The 20,493-nt window shown below is 36.0% G+C and overlaps 1 protein-coding gene across 2 annotated transcripts; it reads left to right on the plus strand.

Annotated features, from left to right (window-relative positions):
* Positions 1-29: 29 nt before the first annotated feature.
* LOC112517887 (CLIP-associated protein-like) lies at positions 30-19,956 on the plus strand. Of its 2 annotated transcripts, XM_025125257.1 has the most exons (22): positions 30-293; positions 369-512; positions 1,779-1,934; positions 2,053-2,115; positions 5,004-5,072; positions 5,558-5,723; positions 7,314-7,475; positions 7,600-7,697; positions 8,303-8,377; positions 8,455-8,523; positions 8,606-8,691; positions 8,819-8,936; positions 9,001-9,099; positions 9,250-9,589; positions 9,732-11,530; positions 11,638-11,739; positions 15,377-15,481; positions 15,613-15,687; positions 16,512-16,580; positions 16,685-16,753; positions 18,180-18,281; positions 19,601-19,956. In XM_025125257.1, exons 1-22 carry the CDS (start codon positions 180-182, stop codon positions 19,751-19,753), a joined length of 4,233 nt encoding a protein of 1,410 aa, XP_024981025.1. In that variant the 5' UTR covers positions 30-179; the 3' UTR covers positions 19,754-19,956. The 2 variants fall into 2 exon arrangements, with proteins under 2 accessions (XP_024981025.1, XP_024981024.1); XM_025125256.1 differs by having other exon boundaries at positions 30-512.
* Positions 19,957-20,493: the final 537 nt, after the last annotated feature.

A 20,493-nucleotide genomic window follows, 5' to 3' on the forward strand; every position in this document is an offset into this window, starting at 1 on the left:
GCTGCAAGCTGTACCACCATATCAGCCAGCCCGGTGGTAACTACTCTGATAGCATCTCCGCGTATCTGTCACTCCTCAACCACCGCCTCCGCCTGCACCGCCACCGCCATTGCCATTTCCCGGCCTAAAATTCGTCGTAGATCTGATCAGATCACTGGCGCTAATTCAAGCTTCGAAGAATGGAGGAGGCGTTAGAAATGGCACGTGCCAAGGATACCAAAGAGAGGATGGCAGGAGTAGAAAGGCTACTGGAACTTCTAGAATCTTCGAGGAAGAGTTTGTCGTCGTCGGATGTCACATCTCTTGTTGATTGTTGTTTGGATCTCCTGAAAGACAATAATTTTAGGGTTTCTCAAGGCGGTTTACAGGCTCTCGATTCTGCTGCTATTGTATCCGGTGATCACTTTAAGCTTCATTTCAATGCCTTAGTTCCTGCTACTGTTGAGCGTCTTGGTGATGCTAAACAGCCTGTTCGCGATGCTGCTCGACGCCTATTGCTCACTCTCATGCAGGTACTGTGTCGGTGTGTGTAAAATTGAGATCAATTTTGAGTGAACATTGACGGTTTCCAACCGAAACATGCGAGTGCTGATATTCTTTTGGGCCGGCTCCGACTCTCTACCATGGCTTTTCGTTGGTTTCTTCCAGGGCCCAGGGGCCCGATATATTTCATCACTTGACTAAATGTTCATGGAATTTTTTTGACAAGTCTTTCAATATTTGAAAAGAATATGCAATTCACATACATATAACGTTGAAGTATTACAGTTGGAACTGGGATTTTTTTTTCCTTGAAGGCGGGTGGAATTCCTGTTGCTTATTGTTGCGTCATTTCACCTGTTAATGTTTTAAAGAACTAACCTATACTTGGTTTGTTGATTGAACTGGGATTTGGGTGCTAGTTGTGATCGTTTTTGCCAAAAATTGGGAGTTCCCATGGCTGTGACTAACTAGGGTGTGAATTCCTGGACAGGAGCATTGATTTTTAGGAGTGAATTTAATATATTGTAGTTAAGCCGAAGGTGCTACTTGGCTTACACTGTGAGTGGTGTTCTTTTGAAATTGGCACCAAGCACTATTTAATCAATATGGGATTTTCATTTTGAATTTCATATCCATGGGTTAACAATTTTCCCATGGGAATCTTACCTAGCCAGCTTCTGAAGTAGGTTCAGTTCATTTGCCAAAATTAATGGTATGTGCCTTCTACTGAGTGCAAATATTAGGCTGAAAATTGTGTTAAGAACTTTAGACTCAACTTGAGCTCCTTGGTTTCCCCGCCATGATCTGAAATTCTGAATTCAATTGGTCATGTCGTGTGCATTCATTCAAAAAGGACAGAGCAGTAATTATTACACTTCTTCAAAGGAATGCATAATCCTGGCTAGCAACCATTTTCCCCATAAGCCATTCTACTGTCTTCAAGTTAGAAAATATATATTCCAAGTCGGCTGAAATATTACAATCAGTAGTGGACTGGGGTTTGAGACCTTGCATGCATCCGATGAGGCGATGACATGTGGTTATCTGTTTTTAGGGGTAGCATATTCTGGGTGAATATAGCTTGATTTCGTCAAGTTCTGATGTACATTCTAATGGCTTTCCTTTATGTAGATCATGTGCGCTAGCATTATTTTCAGTGCCTACTTTCTTTCTTGAGTCATTGTACTATAGTTGGATTATTTGTTAAGTACATTTTATATTGAGATGATAATTTATGGAAAAAGGACACAATTGCATCAGCAAACCTTACTAGAGTGCCTCTGTTGGTGGTGCAGGTTTCTTCCCCAACTCTCATTGTTGAGAGAGCTGGATCCAATGCTTGGACTCACAGAAGTTGGAGAGTTCGAGAAGAGTTTGCTAGAACTGTCACATCAGCAATCAGTCTTTTTGCATCTACAGAGCTACCTCTTCAACGTGCCATTCTTCCTCCTGTAGGTCACCACAAGTGTTTTATAAAGCTTACATTAGGTTATATCGTCAGTGGATGGTTCTTCTGGAAATACTTACTCTGTGCACCTGTCTATCTATCTTGTTTCTTCAAATGATCAGATATTACAGATGTTATATGACCCTAATCCAGGCGTGAGAGAAGCTGCTATTTTATGTATTGAGGTTAGTAAGGGTCATGCTTAACTGTTTGTGCAATATGTCTATTCGAGGCTTATTCCCATGGGGTTTGAACTTGTGAAGTCCACATTCTATGCATCATTGTTAGTTTGTTATTCTTCGTTCTGCATAGTCAGTGCTCTGAAACTTCTTGATAATATTATAGAGATTAAATGCAGCTCTAAAATGGTTGTTCTTCTTAGAGCTATTCTTCTATCTAAACTTGGTGCAGTTGTTGCACATGTATTTGAACTTTATACAGCCGCAATTTGCCAGTTCAATAGAACAGTATTTGGTTTGAATTAGTAGAGAGCAAAAGAGTTGCTCTTCAACTACGAGTGCACCTGCTACAGTGCTACTGGAATCAGTTCCTTTTCCTGGACTATGTTAACTTTTTCCAATTTTATGTTATTTTTTGCTTTCTGAAAGAGGAAAAGGAGATTCTATTGTGAAAACCAGAAACTAACTTTATTTTGTCTCACAATTCCAGTCCCTCTTGTTCTTGGAATTCAAGCCTAGTGCTCGACATACCAAAACTGAGTTTGGATATAATGTTTTGGCTGCTAGGCTGCATCCCCTTTGGCACTGACCAAATATATATATATATATATATATATATATATATATATATATACTAGAAGGGTACTCGTGCAATGCATCGAGGCACATTTCCATTTCAATGTGTCATTTTATTTTTTTATCCATGTTGATATAATACGATTTTATATGGTTTTGAAAAAGCGATAATGTTTCTAGTTTTGAATAAAATATAAATTTGAAAATATCATATAAAATTTGYAAAAAATATATCAATATTARTATCAAATTAACTATTTAAAAGTTYTTGTTTGTATATTTTTTTTAATTCAAAATTTTTATTATAATTTAATTTAACGTAACGAGTAACTTAATTTAGGTTTAATAATAAAGATAATAATTAAGTATTCTGTTAGAACTCAATAATTATCCTAATTATATTTTAGATTTTTTAGATTTTAAAATGAGATGTTTATCCTCTATTTGATTATGTTTATCTGCAGTTAGTTACACGAATTCAAACATAGAGCTTTATAGGGTGTTTGGGATTGCTTATAAAAGCTGCTTTTTAACTTATTTCAGTCTGGCACCGGTGATAAGCTGTTTTCTGGTGTTTGGATAAGAAAAAAAAAATCTGCTTATACCGGTGTCAAACCGGTAATAAGTTGTTTTTGATAAGTTAATCTTTTCTGCCTTATGAAAAATTGCTTATTACCAGTTTACAATTTTAACCCTGTTTTATTTAACTCCGGTTTAATACCACATAAGTTAATAAGCACTTTTACAAAAAAACATAAGTTGTTTTAAATAAGCAATCCCAAACACCGTACTTATGCACAATTTACTTGTAATATTGAATTTTAAGTAATATGCATCAATAAACAGTACTTTATGCATAAAAAATGGTTTTTAAGAGTTTTTGTCAAATGCTTTATAATATATACTAGAAGAGTACTCGTGCAATGCAGCGAGACACATATCGACTTTAATGTTCTATTTTATTATTTGTCTATATCGATGTTATAATACGATTTTATGTGTTTTTAAGAAAGCAATAATGATTTTATTTTTGAATAAAATATAAATCTGAAAAAAAAAATATCAATGTTAATATCAAATCAACTATTTAAAAGTTTTTATTTTTTTGTAATTTCTTTAATTTATTTTTGGTTTAATATTATAAATGTTATAAAGATAATAATTAAGTATTCTGTTAGAATTCAATGATTATCCTAATTATATTTTAGATTTTTTATATTTAAATTTAGATGTTTATCTTGTATTTGATTATGTTTATCTTGTATTTGATTATGTTTATCTACAGTTAGTTACACGAATTCAGATATGGAGCTTTAATAAGTTGTACTTACGCACAATCTACTTGCAATCTTGAGTTTTAAGTAATATGCATTAATAAATAGTACTTTATGCATAAACAGTGGTTTTTAAGAGTTTTTGTCAAATGCTTTATAATATAGTGTGTGTGTATATATATATATATATATATAATATTGCTACTTACCTACATTTTTATTTTCTTCCCTTCTTTTTTCTAACACCAACTTCTACCTTTAGTTATTAGATGGTCAACCATTCTATGCTGGGCATGATTCCTTGTGTGTTTATCTTTTATTTTTGGTGTTTCCTGGTTTCAGGATTGTGTGTTTGTGGGCTGCTGTTTCCCGATAGTCGTTTTACTATGCATTAGTTGGAAGCCTGAAATACAGTTTATTTAGTTGTAGCATTCTTTAACCTTTAAGTTCGTGGGAACATCTTTGTTTACACACAATTGCACATCTTTGTTTACACACAATTGCTGAAGTCCTTATTAGAGGGGCTTGTGGTATGACATGCCAGTTTTTGGTCAATGCTTTTGCTGGACTGGACAAAATGTGAATGATGTTGCCATTCATCCGGTACTTTCTGGCTACACTATGGGAACTAGCTGAGGGGCATTTGTAAGCATGGTTCAAAGAGGAAGTTATTGACTATACCATTAAATGAGTTCATATGACGTACTGAATTTTCCCAAAAGCTAATTGTCTGCATGTGGTATGCACATGACACTGCAGATGGAGAGGTGGAATTTCTTAGTTGGCGCGTTTCCCTCTACAAATGAGTTGTTAGGATAGATACTAATGCAGTAGTTTGTTAGGTAGGATGTATATTTTGCTTAATTGCCTTGCTAGGAGTAGCAATGGACTGAAGTGTATGCTGCATGGAGGTTGATTCTTGTGTGTATTTTTGATGCAAGGATAGAACCAGGGTTCTTAGTTAAGGATTTTGCTTGTGATAGATTAGACGTTATCACTTATATAACTTGTTTTCATTAATCCAACGTTGTTCCTCTGCTGCAGGAGATGTATGCTCAAATTGGGTTTCAATTTCGTGAAGAACTTCAGCGTCATCAGCTTCCATCATCACTGGTGATTATATTACTGCTAGTGTGCCATTTCCAGTCATTCATACTTCTTCCATGTGTTCCCTTACCAAAGGGAGACACTATAGCTAGGCATATTCTACTGTCGTTAGTGTTTTATCTTTTGGTTTAAAAAATATGAACACCTACATCTACGACAAGCCACTTATGTGTCTAATTCAAAGAAATGGGATCAAAAAATATGGTTGGATAAAAGTAGCACACTTTTGGATAGAGGGATACCGCATTGCTATATCTTAGTCATTTACCACTTCTTTTGATTACGTTACTAAGTTATGCTGCACCCTTTTCTATTAAAAAGGGTGACATTTATGCCATGGGGTATGTGTTTATAAATCAATGTACATCTGTGGAGTGTGGACTGTGAGGTGCCATGTCCTTGATTTGTCTATTGGGATTAGATTATTAAATCACAAGTGTGCCCTTGCTGTCGGTGCTAAACTTTATTTTTCTGACTTGAATTAATCCCAGGTAAAAGATATAAACGCCAGATTAGAGAGAATTGAACCAAAACATCATTCTTCAGATGTACATGTTGGTACTCATGCTCCTGCTGATACCAAACACTCTAATCGAAATCCCAAAAGAAGCAGCACAAAGGCCAAGAGTTCCTCTCGTGAAGTCTCTCTTTTTGGAGGTTAAGTTTACGGCCTTGAACATATTAGATACTTTATTTACTTTTAGCCCATGTTCACATTTATATCAATGGTGCTTGTGAAGCATATTTTACATACTTTATAGTCTATTATTTGTTAATTGTTAGTATGATCTTAGAATACAATGGATATTTCTTTTAGATATGGTTATCAGGTTATGTAATGTGATCCATTTCTTCAATAGGAGGAAGCTGTTAAACTGTTAATTTCTATGATGGTGCTCCAATTTATTTTGGTTATTTGTTCAACAAAGAAGTTCATAGTTTCATTTGATCGTATAATTTGCTCTTGAACAATGTGATAATGTCTATGTTGCTTGTATTTGGTCTTTTAGTGGTGTTTATTCAACAAGTCAACATAAGTGAAATTAAAAACATTGTTGGGAAATAATTTTCTTTCCTGTAAGTTCTTTACCAATTGGCCGTCCCTTTACCGTAGAAATTTTATTACTCTCTACCCCATATTTATTTTGATAATGCATGTTTAAGTCTGTTAATGCTGCCAGATCTCTTGCAATATTGTGGCCACATTAGTTTCTTCCCAGTGGGGTAGCAGACTTGTATAATTTGTAATGATGAGTGATCAATGTCAGATGTAAAAGTTTTGAGTATAGCTAGATTTGTAAACTGTAAGACGTGCTTGAATTAGGCTATTTTGGTTGCCTATCTTTTATTTGCCCTTTACTTATTCCAACCACCACTCCTGTTGATATACATTTGTTCATAGAGTCTAGGTTTGTTGTAACATTAACATCTATATTGTACTGTATCCAAAATAAGTCACTCACTACTGTGCTAAGGCCTAAACACAACCACTCTTGGTCTTAAGATGCTGGGGCCTGACCATGGCTCTGTGTTGAGGACCCAGTTATAGTTGTTGGTCAACAATGGCTACTGATATAAAACTAAAGGAGAATACAAGGAATAGAAATAAGTGACTAGTTGCTGAAATTATCATTCAAATGCAGGATATGCCGAATAACAAGGAGCTGAATCAGTCCTCAAATAAAGTATCATTCTTGAAAGTTTAACTCAATTCCAAGTCTCTAGATGAGCGAACTCATCAAATTAGCTTTTTAGATAATATAGTGGTTAATGCTAATTCAGTTTTAGTAATATATGGGAGTCCCTCCATTGTAAATAGTAGGAAAAAGGGATTGATTCACCTATCGCTTTTGATGTGAGTATTCCGATGCAGGCGTCATACTTCCTACACCCCATATATAAACATAAATATACGTACTAACATGCCTAGGTTTTCATTTGTTATGTCCTTGATTATAGAACTTTAAGGCAGCCTAATAATCCTTGATTATAGAACTTTAAGGCAGCCTAATAATATAATATTTAGCTTTACTTGTGTCCACTTTGTTCAGCACACAGATTCCACCTTTAGTGGTCCTGAACTGATTGATGGAAGAGAAGTGTGTAAGTAGTATCTGAATGTATTTATCATCAACTTAAGATTATATTATTCTCTCTTCCTTTTTTTTTTAATTTATACTTCTTTCCATACAAGTTTTGTTACTGCCATTTACTCTCTTTCCTTGTATTGATATATCTGTATTACAGGTGAAAGTGATGTCAATGAAAAACCAGTAGACTCCATCAAAGTGTACTCAGAGAAGGAGCTGATCCGGGAGTTTGAGAAGATTGCTTCAACTCTAGTTCCTGAGAAAGATTGGTCCATCCGCATTGGAGCCATGCAAAGGGTTGAAGGCCTTGTCATTGGAGGTGTGTATATTTCTTTTGTGGCTGTGTACCAGATTATGGTCTTATGAGCTTTTGTAGTACTTGGTAATGGATTAGTATGCAGTTCGATTTTGCTCTCATACAGTCATACTTTTGATTGCACCAGGTGCAACTGATTATTCATGTTTTCGAGGACTTCTAAAGCAGCTTGTTGGTCCTTTAAGCACACAATTAGCTGATAGAAGATCTAGCATAGTTAAGCAGGTATGGTGCACTTTCATGTATCTGAAATTTTTGCTTGAAGTATGTTAAAGGCTTAAAGCTTCTTTGTTTTAGTTTTCTTAGGCCCTATAAACACAATGTGAATGTCATACCTACGGTGGAACTTCTTTCCATCTTCCCAGGGTGGGGTGGATGGCTGAGGATTCACTCTCGTGAGTGTACATGCATAATCATTTCTTGATATTGTCATATGTAATTTGTGTTTAAGCATTTTTTTCACCGTCAGTGGCGATTCCTTTTCCTTTTTGAAGTGTTTGTGAATGTCGATGAATTATCATGGGTACAGATTGATTTATGTTATTGGTTCAAGATTGGATATTCTCTCCTGTGTATTCCATCTCTCTCTGTGTGTCCATTTCTTTTTGTTTATCATTTTCTATTTTGCAACCATTAAGAGTGCAGTGAATTGCATGAGTATCTTGATGGATTAATATACACTGTCCTTCGGCGAAGTGGGGGAACCCATGGACGGAAGATATTGAATTTACTTGATCAAAGAATTTTATTTGACATGATGATGTCTAGCTATAAAGGTGTATGCATTTTACTCTTCAGGCATTACAGTTTTTCTTATCAATTCATGCCAGGCTTGCCATTTATTGAACTTTCTATCCAAAGAGCTGCTGGGTGATTTTGAGGCATGTGCAGAGATCTTCATTCCTGTAAGTACAAATTTGTCTTTACACTGTTGAGATCCTAACATGCTCATTGTTTCACCGACCCTTAATTTTACTTTCAGGTTCTTTTCAAGCTTGTCGTAATAACTGTACTTGTAATTGCGGAGTCTGCGGATAACTGCATAAAAACGGTAGTTTTAGTTGTTTTGATTTATTTCATATACTTTTTACCTTCTCAAATATTATCTGTTTCATTGTACACTTCTGCTACAGATGTTGCGTAACTGTAAAGTTACCCGTATACTTCCTCGTGTTGCTGATACTGCAAAACATGACCGTAGTTCATTACTTCGTGCCAGGTTTGAATTTATTATACTCATGCTAACCACTTCAAAATCGATGTAGTGTGTGTATGCTCTGTTATATTATTCCCCGTGCTACCTCAGTTTTAGTTATACCATGCTAACCACTTTTAAATATCAACAGATGCTGTGAGTATGCTTTGTTGATACTGGAATATTGGGCTGATGCTCCTGAGATACATCGTTCAGCAGATCTTTATGAAGACCTTATCAAATGTTGTGTCGGCGATGCAATGAGCGAGGTATGGTGACATTGTCGTCGTCGTTGTTGTTACTATATAGGTGATTAACTTGTAATAGCAACAGGTGCGAGCAACTGCTAGAGCTTGCTACAGGATGTTCTCCAAAACATGGCCTGAGCGTTCCCGTCGTCTGTTTTCACAATTTGATCCTGTTATTCAAAGGGTTCGTGATTTGAACTTTTGACAATATGTTTTATGCTTCTTGTCTTGTACTATTTGGTTCTCAAACAAAATGTAGTAAAGAACACAAGGCAAAGAATCACTTACATTACCATATGGTTGTTGGTCTAACTAGATATTATTGTTTGCATAGATAATAAATGATGAGGATGGGGGTATGCACAGGAGGCATGCTTCACCCTTGCTTCGTGACAGGACTCCACAAATGTCACTTAATACTCACCTTTCTGCTCCTTCAAATCCACCTGGATATGGAACTTCAGCGATAGTTGCAATGGATAGAAATGCAAGCTTACCTTCTGGGACCTCTCTCTCCTCTGGGCTTTTTTCATCACAATCAAAGTCTGTTAGTAAGGGTACAGAACGTAGTCTGGAAAGCATGTTGCATGCAAGCAAAGAGAAGGTTTCAGCCATTGAAAGCATGCTTAAAGGTTTCGATTTCGACAGGGTCAAATCGTCAAGTCTGGATCTAGGTACTTGCCTGTTCTTATTCTGGCTGTAACTTTTCAACTGCTAACCCAGTTTTTGGTATAAGTGTTATAAGATCATTCTTTGACAACCATAAGTTTCCATGTGATTTTAAATGACTAAATTTTTTTGTTACTCCTAGTGCAGGAGTGGACCCACCTTCATCTCGCGATCCACCATTCCCTCTTGCTGTTCCCGCTTCCAATAAACTTTCTGTCTTTTCATCATTAGATACAACTAACTCTGGCATCTCTAAAGGTAGCAATCACGATGGTGGCTTGGCCTTGTCGGACATCATTACCCAGATTCAGGCTTCAAGGGATGCTGCCAAGCACTCAAATCAGGGTAGTGTTGGAAATGAGACTTTATCATCTCTTTCATCGTACACGGCAAGAAGAGCTGAAAAACATCAAGAAAGAGGCTCTTTTGAAGATAAGAACGATGTTAAGGGAGGCAGGCAATCTGTGAATTTGCATATGGATAGGCAGTACTTTGATACGCCACATAGAGATTCACACTACAGGGATTCACACAATAGCCATGTTCCCAATTTTCAGAGGCCACTTTCAAGAAAAAACGTATCTGGGCGAATGTCTGCAAACAGACGTAGGAGCTTTGATGATAGCCAGTTAATCTCTGGAGAGATGTCTAGTTATACAGATGGCCCAGCTTCTCTCAATGATGCTTTGAGTGATGGGCTTAGTTCTAGTTCAGATTGGCATGCCAGGGTTGCTGCATTTAGTTATCTGCGCTCTTTGTTGCAGCAAGGCTCTAGAGGAATTCAGGAGGTCATGCAGAGTTTTGAGAAAGTCATGAAGATGTTTTTCCAACATTTGGATGATCCCCACCATAAAGTTGCACAAGCGGCTCTCACAACGCTTGCAGATATCATTCCGGCTTGTCGAAAACCCTTTGAGAGTTATATGGAGAGGATACTACCCCATGTATTTTCTCGGTTAATTGATCCTAAGGAATTAGTGAGGCAACCTTGCTCCGCAACTTTAGAAATTGTTGGCAAAATTTATGGTGTAGATTCTCTGTTGCCGGCTTTGCTTCGTTCTCTAGACGAACAGCGATCCCCCAAGGCAAAACTGGCTGTAATCGAGTTTGCTGTTACTTCCTTTAATAAGCACGCCACTAACTCTGAAGGCTCTGGTAACAGTGGCATTTTGAAGCTCTGGCTTGCTAAATTGACACCATTGGTCCATGATAAGAATACAAGACTGAAGGAAGCAGCTATAACCTGCATCATATCGGTCTACTCTCATTTTGATTCGACATCTGTTTTGAATTACATTCTTAGTTTATCAGTTGAAGAACAGAATTCTTTTAGGCGAGCTCTTAAGCAACTTACGCCTCGTATAGAAGTGGACTTGATGAACTATCTGCAGCAAAGGAAAGATAGACAGCGCTCTAAGTCCTCTTATGATCCATATGATGTTGTTGGGACTTCTTCTGAAGAAGGATATATTGGAGCGTCAAAGAAGACTCCCTTGTTTGGAAGGTAYTCTRGYRGYTCSRTTGATAGTGATRGTGGTARRAAATGGGTRTCTGCMCAAGAWTCCACCCAGRTCACWRGCKCTGTTGRTSGAGSAGYACYTKWTSGAAGTGAGGACCAGCTGTATCAGGGTCTTGAGATTGGTTCCAACAATGATGTTTTTACTTCAAATTCTAAGGATACATTAAATGCAGCTGATGCTGTAAGTGATAAAGTAAGATCCTGGACTACCCGATCAGAAATTTTGGAGCACAACACCAATTTGGGGGTTTCTTCAATTCCTCATATCAATGGATTAGTAAACTCTAGTGAACAACAGATTGCTGTTGGCTGCAATTATGATAATGTGGCTCCACATGAACTGGAACTTGGTCTTTCAAAACTCACAGCATCGGAGATCAATTCTTCTGCCGATACTGCATCAAGCATTCCTCAAATCCTTAGTCTGGTGAGTTCAAGTTGTTAAAAACATCCCATTTTTTCTTACAAAGGGAACAGTTACTCCATGTATTCATCATATTAGATAACCTGATGTTCTTGTGTGTTCCCTTTTAGATCTGTAATGGGAATGATGACTATTCTACTGCAAGCAAGTGCACTGCCCTTCAGCAGTTAGTTGATGCTTCGGAGGTCAACGATTCGTCCATATGGACTAAGGTAGACAACTCTCCTTTGCCTGTTTATATGGCGTGTGTATGTAGTGATAGCTTTAGTGTTATTGAAGTTGAAGACAACTTTGACCTTGTACCTAAAGGTGGCTAAACAAAATTTATTCATTCAACCCATCATTTTCGGTGATTGGTTTATAACTGGTCAAGAAAATTCAACTAATGGGTCAAATGGGTTATAACTTTAAAGGAAATACTATCATCATGGGTTAAGTGGGTTTTTATCCAAACAATCGAACTTAGTTATCATCATATACTACATTTTTATCTATTTATGTCTTTGAACTCTTTCTCCCACCCCTTATTGGTGGCACAACCTACCCTTTCCCCCTCTTGCCCTTATCCCTCCATCCCCTGCCAAAATCAATCCCATCCCTATCCATGCACATCATATTAATTTTTACTCTCCCATGACAATAACTAAAAGCCACTTGGAACATCTCCAATCGTACTCCCTACCTACATTTGAATTAATGTAGAAAGTCATTTGCCTAGAAATTAGTGTAGGGAGTGTTTTTTAAGATTGTCATGGCATGTGAAAAAAATATTATGCTTGTATATTAAAAACGTTAGCACCAAAATGATACAAGTCGAACAATATACGAAGATAAGGATGTATTTTGAAGGAAAGAAACTAAAACCTTGGATTTTAATTTTAAATTGAAAAGTTGCAAACAAAACCTGACCTTTTTTACAATGTTATTCTTACAAGTGTTACTTGGGAAAAATTGTTAGCAAAATATAGATGAAAGATATTAAATGTAAGGAATTATCTTAATATAATGTCTTTATGAGGCTATAAATTGTAGGTCCTATTTATTAAAACTAGTGTGGTACTTATTTAGATTTGATATGCTCATTATACCAATACGGTTTAACTTCATGTGTTTTCACGTTATGTATATTTCTTGAAATCATATTTTGCAATGAATAAGAAGAGAATGGAGAAAGGGGAGTGTTTTGTTCAAGAGGTCAGCCAACACGACCCAGCCGATTGTTTCCGTGACCCACATTGACCTGTTGCCTTCTTTTAGTACCAGCTATTTTCCAGAGTTTCCAAACATTGTGACTATTAACATTTGAAGAAGCTACTATGTCTTAAGTTTTATATATCTAGTGCAAAAGAGTAGTGCATTCTGGTTGCCTTGGAGTTGTGTAGTAATGCAGTCTTTGGCTTCTTGAACAGTTTGTGGGAAATTTTATGTATAAGTAACGACGTTGAGGTTTAAATAAGATGATCGATCTGGAATATAGCTTTGAAGCAACATGTTTTCTAGTATATACGAGATGCCTTTTCAGTTTTTTCATAGCTTCAACTTAATATGCTTGACTAAGTCATGAAACATGTTGCATTACTCAAATCAACTTCAGTACAGCAGAGATAGTGTAGGATTAAATTTTGTTTAAGTGGGAGGGAAAATAGATGTATTTCCCTTCCTGTTCCAATAGTGACAAGGATTTTTTTAAAGTTTTCAGATGACATGAACATGAAGTATTGGAGTCGACTCACTTTCATCTTGGGGACACATAACACATTTACTAGAGTATCACTTTGTTTCTATATCACAAATTGAAATCTAGAGTTTGAGGCGTCCATGTGTCAAATCCTCTGTTTTAAGTGATCACTACGATGTATGCTCAGGATGCCTTCTGCAGATCCATTCGGATGAATGAAACATAGTTATATTCTGAGGGTAAACCTCATCTTGCCTTGGTACTTAACTAGCCTCTATTAGGCAGAAACTCCCAACTAGTTGTGAATTTGAATCCATCATTTGGGCTCGTAATAAATTAAAAGTTGCTCCTGCTACCCCTACGTGGTTTGATACAAAAATATATGTCATTTTTTTATGGGAGTTGGCACACGATTTTGTTAGTACCATCCAATCGTATCCAATTTAACCTTTACTGCAAATTTCTAAGCCGTTCCTTTCACTCGTATAACTATCTGGTTACCTCGTGCCTAGGAGGGGTAGTTGATTTATGTCTGGGTTTTGTAAACCATCCTCTATTTCGGTTTGAATATGATTTTCTGGACATGGATTGGAACTCCGTATATGTGACTGACACAATAACTTGACCCAACTGGATCCTGTCTCAGGTCTACTGAAATATGGATAGGGTGTTTGGCTAACGTAGGATCCTTCCTTCCTTCAAATGGAAGGAGAGAGATAGAATCACACCGATTCGTGAAATGCCTTTCTGGATATTTCTCAATCCCGGCTATTCATGGAACGTGAGAAGCAGATGATTAGTCATCTGCTTCCGGAAGAAATTGAAGAATTTCTTGGGAATCCTACAAGATCCATTTGTTCTTTTTTCTCTGACTGATGGTCAGAACTTCATCTGGGTTCGAATCCTACTGAGAGGTCCACTAGATATCCGAAATTGTTGGAAGAAACAAAAAGATCTTTCTTTTCTCAGGCGACCGGAAAATAAGAAATGGTTAATCTTTTCAAGATAATTACGTATTTACAAAATACCGTCTCAATTCATCCTCTTTCATCAGATTCGGGATGATAGCCTGGTTGGTTAGGGTGTTAAGTCATTGGAAATGAGGTCTCACGTTCGTGTCCTTCCTCCATCCCACCTGATACTGTGATATGGGTTACAAGTATTTGCCAGAATTATGGAAAGAAAATTATCAGCAACTATTTTACATTTTTAATGGATGCTTATGTATGATGCTGCTTATTTACATTATATCAGCGACATATGTATGCTACTGCATATGTATTTTCGATTTCTGTTCTTCATTTCGCCTCTGATTGGGGAACCGGAAAACATTTACAAAATTGCTGGTTTTAGCTACTTAATCCATACAGAGAAATGTTACACTTTAGTATCATCCTCATACTAAATAGAGTTTTAACAAGTACGTTCAGTTCTGTAACAAATTTTTATTGATGCTTCTTCTATAACCACTTACTTCTCGGCAGACGTTGCTAGGCATAATCACTTGTTGCTACCATCACCATATAAATTGTCTTACCATTATTATGTCATGGGATTTTATTTAATCGGTGCTGGAGTTTGTAGTGAAATCAAAATGATCAAGTGGATATCGATTTATATTTCAGGAAAGAATCGGGAGTTGCTCGTAATATTCTACTAACATTAACTGTACCTTCCAAAAGAATTTAGTATATGTGTCTCAGGGCTTGTTTGTTAGCAGCTTAATGAGCTTAATGGGACTCACAGCTTATTGGGTCAGCTATATATAGAAAGTGGCTTATTCAGTAAGCTTCTAGGAGGAAGCTTTATGCAGAAAGCCAAGTTTTTTTACAAACCTGTTCCTCCCAATTAAAAAACACGCACCTTCCATCTATGAAAAAACCTCTAAAAAAACCTTCCCAGTCCATAGATTAATCCACACAGACAGCTTTATCCATACAGGACTTGATAGAAACCCAACCAAACAGCCGCTTGATTTGTCCTTCTGATGTTATACAGATCATAACACGGATGATCATTTATATGTTGCAGAAACGGTTTTTGTATTTGCCTTTTGTGTTTCTCCATGACACTGTTGAAGTTGCATCTTATCAATAATGCATGAATTAAGTAGCAAATATTTATTTTGAGGAAAAATTGTGCTAATATACATTTATGTTGTGTATTTGTAGTATTTTAACCAAATTTTGACGGTTGGACTTGAGGTTTTGGACAACAATGATTCATCAGTTCAGGAACTTGCTCTTGCATTAATAGTTGAAATGCTGAAGAATCAGGTTTGTTCCGAGTCTTTTTTCGTTATGCTCCTTTTTTCAAGATGATATATCTTACTGGCATTTAGTTTTCATCAACCCCCACCCTCTTTTTGAGTTCTGTTATAACATGAATGTTATGCTGTTTTCACCAGAAAGACGGGATGGAGGATTCTGTTGAGATTGTAGTTGAAAAATTACTACATGTTACAAAGGTCACAAACCCAAAAGTGAGTTTTTCTATCATAGCTTCGTTGTGCACTCACAAAAACGGGGGCCTTTTTTTCTTTGAAAATTTTGTCAATCCTGTACTTGGAAGCGCCCATTTCATGCTTAGTCTTTAAGGGTGCGTTTGGTATCCAGACAGAATAGGACATGACAGAATAGATGTTCAGCGTTTGGTAAGACAGACTGGACTGGAAAGAACATATGAAATGACCAATTTACCCCTAACGAGTTGTTTATATCTTTTATATATTTTGATTAATAATGGTAATTTATTAAATTATAATAAATTAACTATTTTTTATAACAAAATATATCATTAGGAAATTTTCGACAACACGATTAAAATGAAACCAAAATAAAAGGTTTATGTAGTTTCCAAATTCTATTTTATAACATTTTCTATATTATTGATATTTAACAAATTACATAAATTAACCAAAATATAGAATTCACATAAAATAATATTTTGAGGACAATAAAGTGAAAGTTTAAAGAGCATAGAATACAATAAATAAAATTTAAAGAATGAATAAAATGTAAACAGAAGAGGGATGCATATTTTATGTTTTAGAAGATAATTAAATTTTATTTTGAGATTATATTGGTAAAATATAGGTTTGTTCCATCTTGTTCCATGGGGGTGGGGGTGGGGTGGAACACGCCTGTTCCGCTTTGTTTCCACCTGTTCTTGTCTGTTACTGTCAAACGTGGAACAATGATCCTTGTTATTTTTGTCCAGTGTACCAAACGTACCCTAAAAGTGGACCCTTTTGGGACAGAGATCGTTTTGCCTTTCTCCCCTTATGATCCTGTGGTCTAAATGCAGGTAGCAAGTGAAGCAGAGCATTGCTTGACTATTGTTCTGTCTCAGTATGATCCTTTTAGATCTTTGAGTGTAAGTCATTCTAGATTGTAAATTATTACTTGAAAACATATGCAGGTATTTTAATTTGTTGGGTCATTTGCTATGTCTCAACCTTTTGTGTTCTAACTTTGTAGGTTATCATCCCATTGTTGGTTGCTGAAGATGAAAAAACTCTTGTTACATGTATAAACTGTTTGACAAAGGTAGTTTGTTCTGTAACTCAATATACCTTTTTTTGAAGTATATAATACATAGAGTAAGTTACGTTTTCGTCCCTGTGTTTTGTTAAAAATTGCAACTTTCGTCCCCATGGTTGCAAAATTGCGGTTTTCATTCCTATGGTTTGCGTTTTGCAATGAATTGCTATTTTCATCCCTATGGCTAACTTCTACCTTTAAGTACGAGGCATGAAAACAGCAAAGAATTGTAAACCATAGGGACAAAAACAGCAATAAGATGTAAATGTAGGGACAAAAACAGCAATGAATCGTAAACCATAGGATGAAAATCGTAATTTCAAAAGCACAGGGACGGAAGTAGCAATTTTCAACAACCCAAGGGGACGAAAAACATAACTTACTCTAATATTTATATACGTCAAGTACTAATGCACACGCTCCCAGGGGTCTACCGGTACCAGTAGAAGCGGGTACCGCTGAGGCGCTGAGCCAATGACCCTTTCGTACCTTAATATACTCGTTGAATCCATTATTTAACTCGATGCCATGAAATTTCCATATTTCCTTTTCTTTCCTGTTTTTGCATGACTTCGTTATTAGGCACACATGGTACATGCTGGCATCCCAGTTATATACATTTGCAAAAATATTATTTACCGATCTCTTGAATTTGGAAATTCTTCAACTCGAATTGGTTGGTTTCGAAGTTTGATTTTCCCAGAATGTCAAATTGGTCATCTTTCTCTACTTCTGCGGTTGGGTTTTCTTCATTCTTTTTCAAGTGCTGTGTGTAAGTGAAACTTAGGATGCTTTATCTGGTCGAAATGTCTCCAACCTTTGCAAACAAAAAAAATCATTCTTTTGCTTAGATAGTTCAAATTTTCAATAGGTACAATATTACCCATTAGAACACTTTATTTGGTAGAAATATGCAAACAAAAAGATTGTTCTTTAGCTAGATAGCTCAGACTGTCAATAGGTACAATCTGTTATACAAAGATATAATAAATAAAATAGAGATAATGTCAGGTATTTCAGAGTAAGAGTTGGGATCATGGGAGAACAATGTGTTTGGTGAGAACGGTGAGAATATATTTGAGCCTTTGGATGAGTTCTTTTTATGCTGACGGTGCACAAAGAAACACGGACCTTCATCTTTACCTTCACGAACATTCACATGCCTTAAATTGCTTTCATATATGCCTTCAGTCACTTTCACAATGCATAAATTTGTTAAAATTTCAATCATGGTGATACAAGTAAATGAAGGTTAGATGAAGGTGTGTTAATGAAGGTTAAGCTCCATCCATTTAACCATTTCCATTTTTGTGAATGAGTCGTGGGAGAAGCATTTTGTCACCTGCAGCTTAAGTAAATCATATCTATTTAAGCTTCGCATTCGAAATGATAGCAAAGCTGATGATATATTCTCTGTTACCCTTGTCTTCAGCTTGTGGATCGGCTCTCCCAAGACGAATTAATGGCTCAATTACCGTTGTTTTTGCCTGCGCTTTTTGATGCTTTCGGTAACCAGAGTGCAGACGTTCGCAAGGTAAGTAGTTAAATGTGTTCTCGAAACGTTCTTTTTGTAGGAAAAAGAGGGAGGGAAAGTTTCTAGGAGGGAAAATATTATTTGTTTGAGAGTAAATTACGTTTCTGTCCCTGTGGTTTGTTAAAAATTTCGATTTTCGTCCCTATGGTTTAGAAATTACGGTTTTGTCCCTATGGTTTGTAATTCATTGCTTTTTTCGTTCTTATGATTACAATTTATTGTTGTTTTGGTCTCTGTGGTTTCCAATTCTTTACTGTTTTGGTCCCTTATACTTTAATGTAGGAATTAGCCCAGAGACAAAAATAACAATAAATTGCAAATCATAAGGACGAAAATTGCAATTTCTAAACCTCAGGGACGAAAATCAAAATTATTAACAACCACAGGGACAAAATTGTAATTTACTCTTTATTTTATGTACCTTCCAAAACTTTCCTCCTAAAAATGGGAAGAAATGGAGAGAATTTGAAAGGAGTCTCTTATCTTTTATGACACAATACCCTTGTACCACAAATAAGGGAAGTGAGAAAACAAATGGAGTAAGTTACGATTTTCGTCTCTATGGTTTGTTTAAAAGTCCGATTATTGTACTTCTGAAATTACGGTTTTTGTCCATGTGGTTTGTAATTCATTGTTGTTTTTGTACTCGAGGCAATTCATTACCATCAAGTATGAGGGACTGAAATAGCAATAAATTGTAACCAAAGGGACGAAAGAAACAATGAATTGTAAACCACATGGATGAAAAAAGCAACGATTTGTAAACTATAAGGCCGAAAACTGTAATTTTGAAGACATAAGGACGAAAATAGCAACTTTCAACAAACGACACGGACGAAAAACGTAGTTTATTCAAACAAATATGGAGGGTATATATGTAAGGGTGACATATTTCCTTTCATCTAATAACATGAAAAATTGTTTTCTTTCCATTCCTTCCTTTGCGTGAAAAACACAACTAAAAGAGTAAATTACGTTTTTTCCGTATGGTTTGTTAAAAATTGTGACCTTCGTTCCTATGATTCCGGAATTACAGTTTTGTCCATGTGGTTTGCAATTCATTGCTATTTTCATCCCTAAAGCTTGCTCCTACGTCTAAGTATAAGGAAATAAGGACGAAAACTAACAACGAATTGTAAATTATGGAGATGAAAATCGTGATTTCAAAAGTACAAGGACGAAAATAGCAATGTTCAACAAACCACAAGGACGAAAAACGTAATTTACTCCAAATAATAACTTTCTTTCGTTTTTCTTCGAGAAGAGCGTCGATGCTTGTTTATTAATCGATGCATATCATAATATCTTGTTGATGGCAGACGGTGGTGTTTTGCCTGGTTGATATCTACATAATGCTCGGAAAAGCCTTCTTGCCACATTTAGAAGGTCTCAACAGTACACAGTTGCGACTAGTAACCATATACGCTAACCGTATATCACAAGCCAGGACTGGCACTCCGATCGAGGGCTAGTCACGATGTTTTAGAATATTTTTTCGAGCGGTGTTGTTATTCCATCATTTATTGTAAATCTTTGTATATCTGTGTGGTTTGGTTGGTTGGTTGGTTGTTTTTCCCGTTTTATTGGTCGAGTTGAGGTCGGGCGAGCTGAGTGTTTGAAATTGTAATTGTGCGTGTGGTTTGTGTCCATAATAGAAATCCTTCATTTATGGTTCCATAACAGACAGGTGAATATGTGGAGGATTTTCATAACAAAATGTTGACAAAAAAAGAACCATCAAAATGATTCAGGTCATGTTCTAGAGATGGTCTAATTGGCATCTTCAACAGCATCTTTAAAATAGAGATTTTTGGTGTTTTTTTTTTTGCAACAGGTTTTCTAAAACATTTTTTAAAATAGGGGAATTGCATGAATAAATAAAATACCTATTTTGGTTAACGTACTTTTAGAACTTTCATTTTGGTACCTATGATATAAAATATTATACATTTCAATACCCGGGTAATCAGTTGAAGCATTAACTGGTTACCATGTTGATGTTGCGAGTGATGTGGTATCCAACTCAATATTATATGTTGAAGCATTAATCGGATACTACATCAGAATGATAATCGGTTAATACTTCAACCGGTCAAGTTATCCGGGTACTTAAATGTTTACAATTTTACATCTTATATATCAAAATAGATAATACAATTCGTCTCAAAGGAGAGAGACAATATTTTATTAATGTATTGAATATTTTTATAAT

This window comes from Cynara cardunculus, assembly GCF_001531365.2.
Source record: "Cynara cardunculus var. scolymus isolate 2C chromosome LG 9, CcrdV1, whole genome shotgun sequence".
In the NCBI taxonomy this organism is placed as follows: domain Eukaryota; kingdom Viridiplantae; phylum Streptophyta; class Magnoliopsida; order Asterales; family Asteraceae; genus Cynara; species Cynara cardunculus.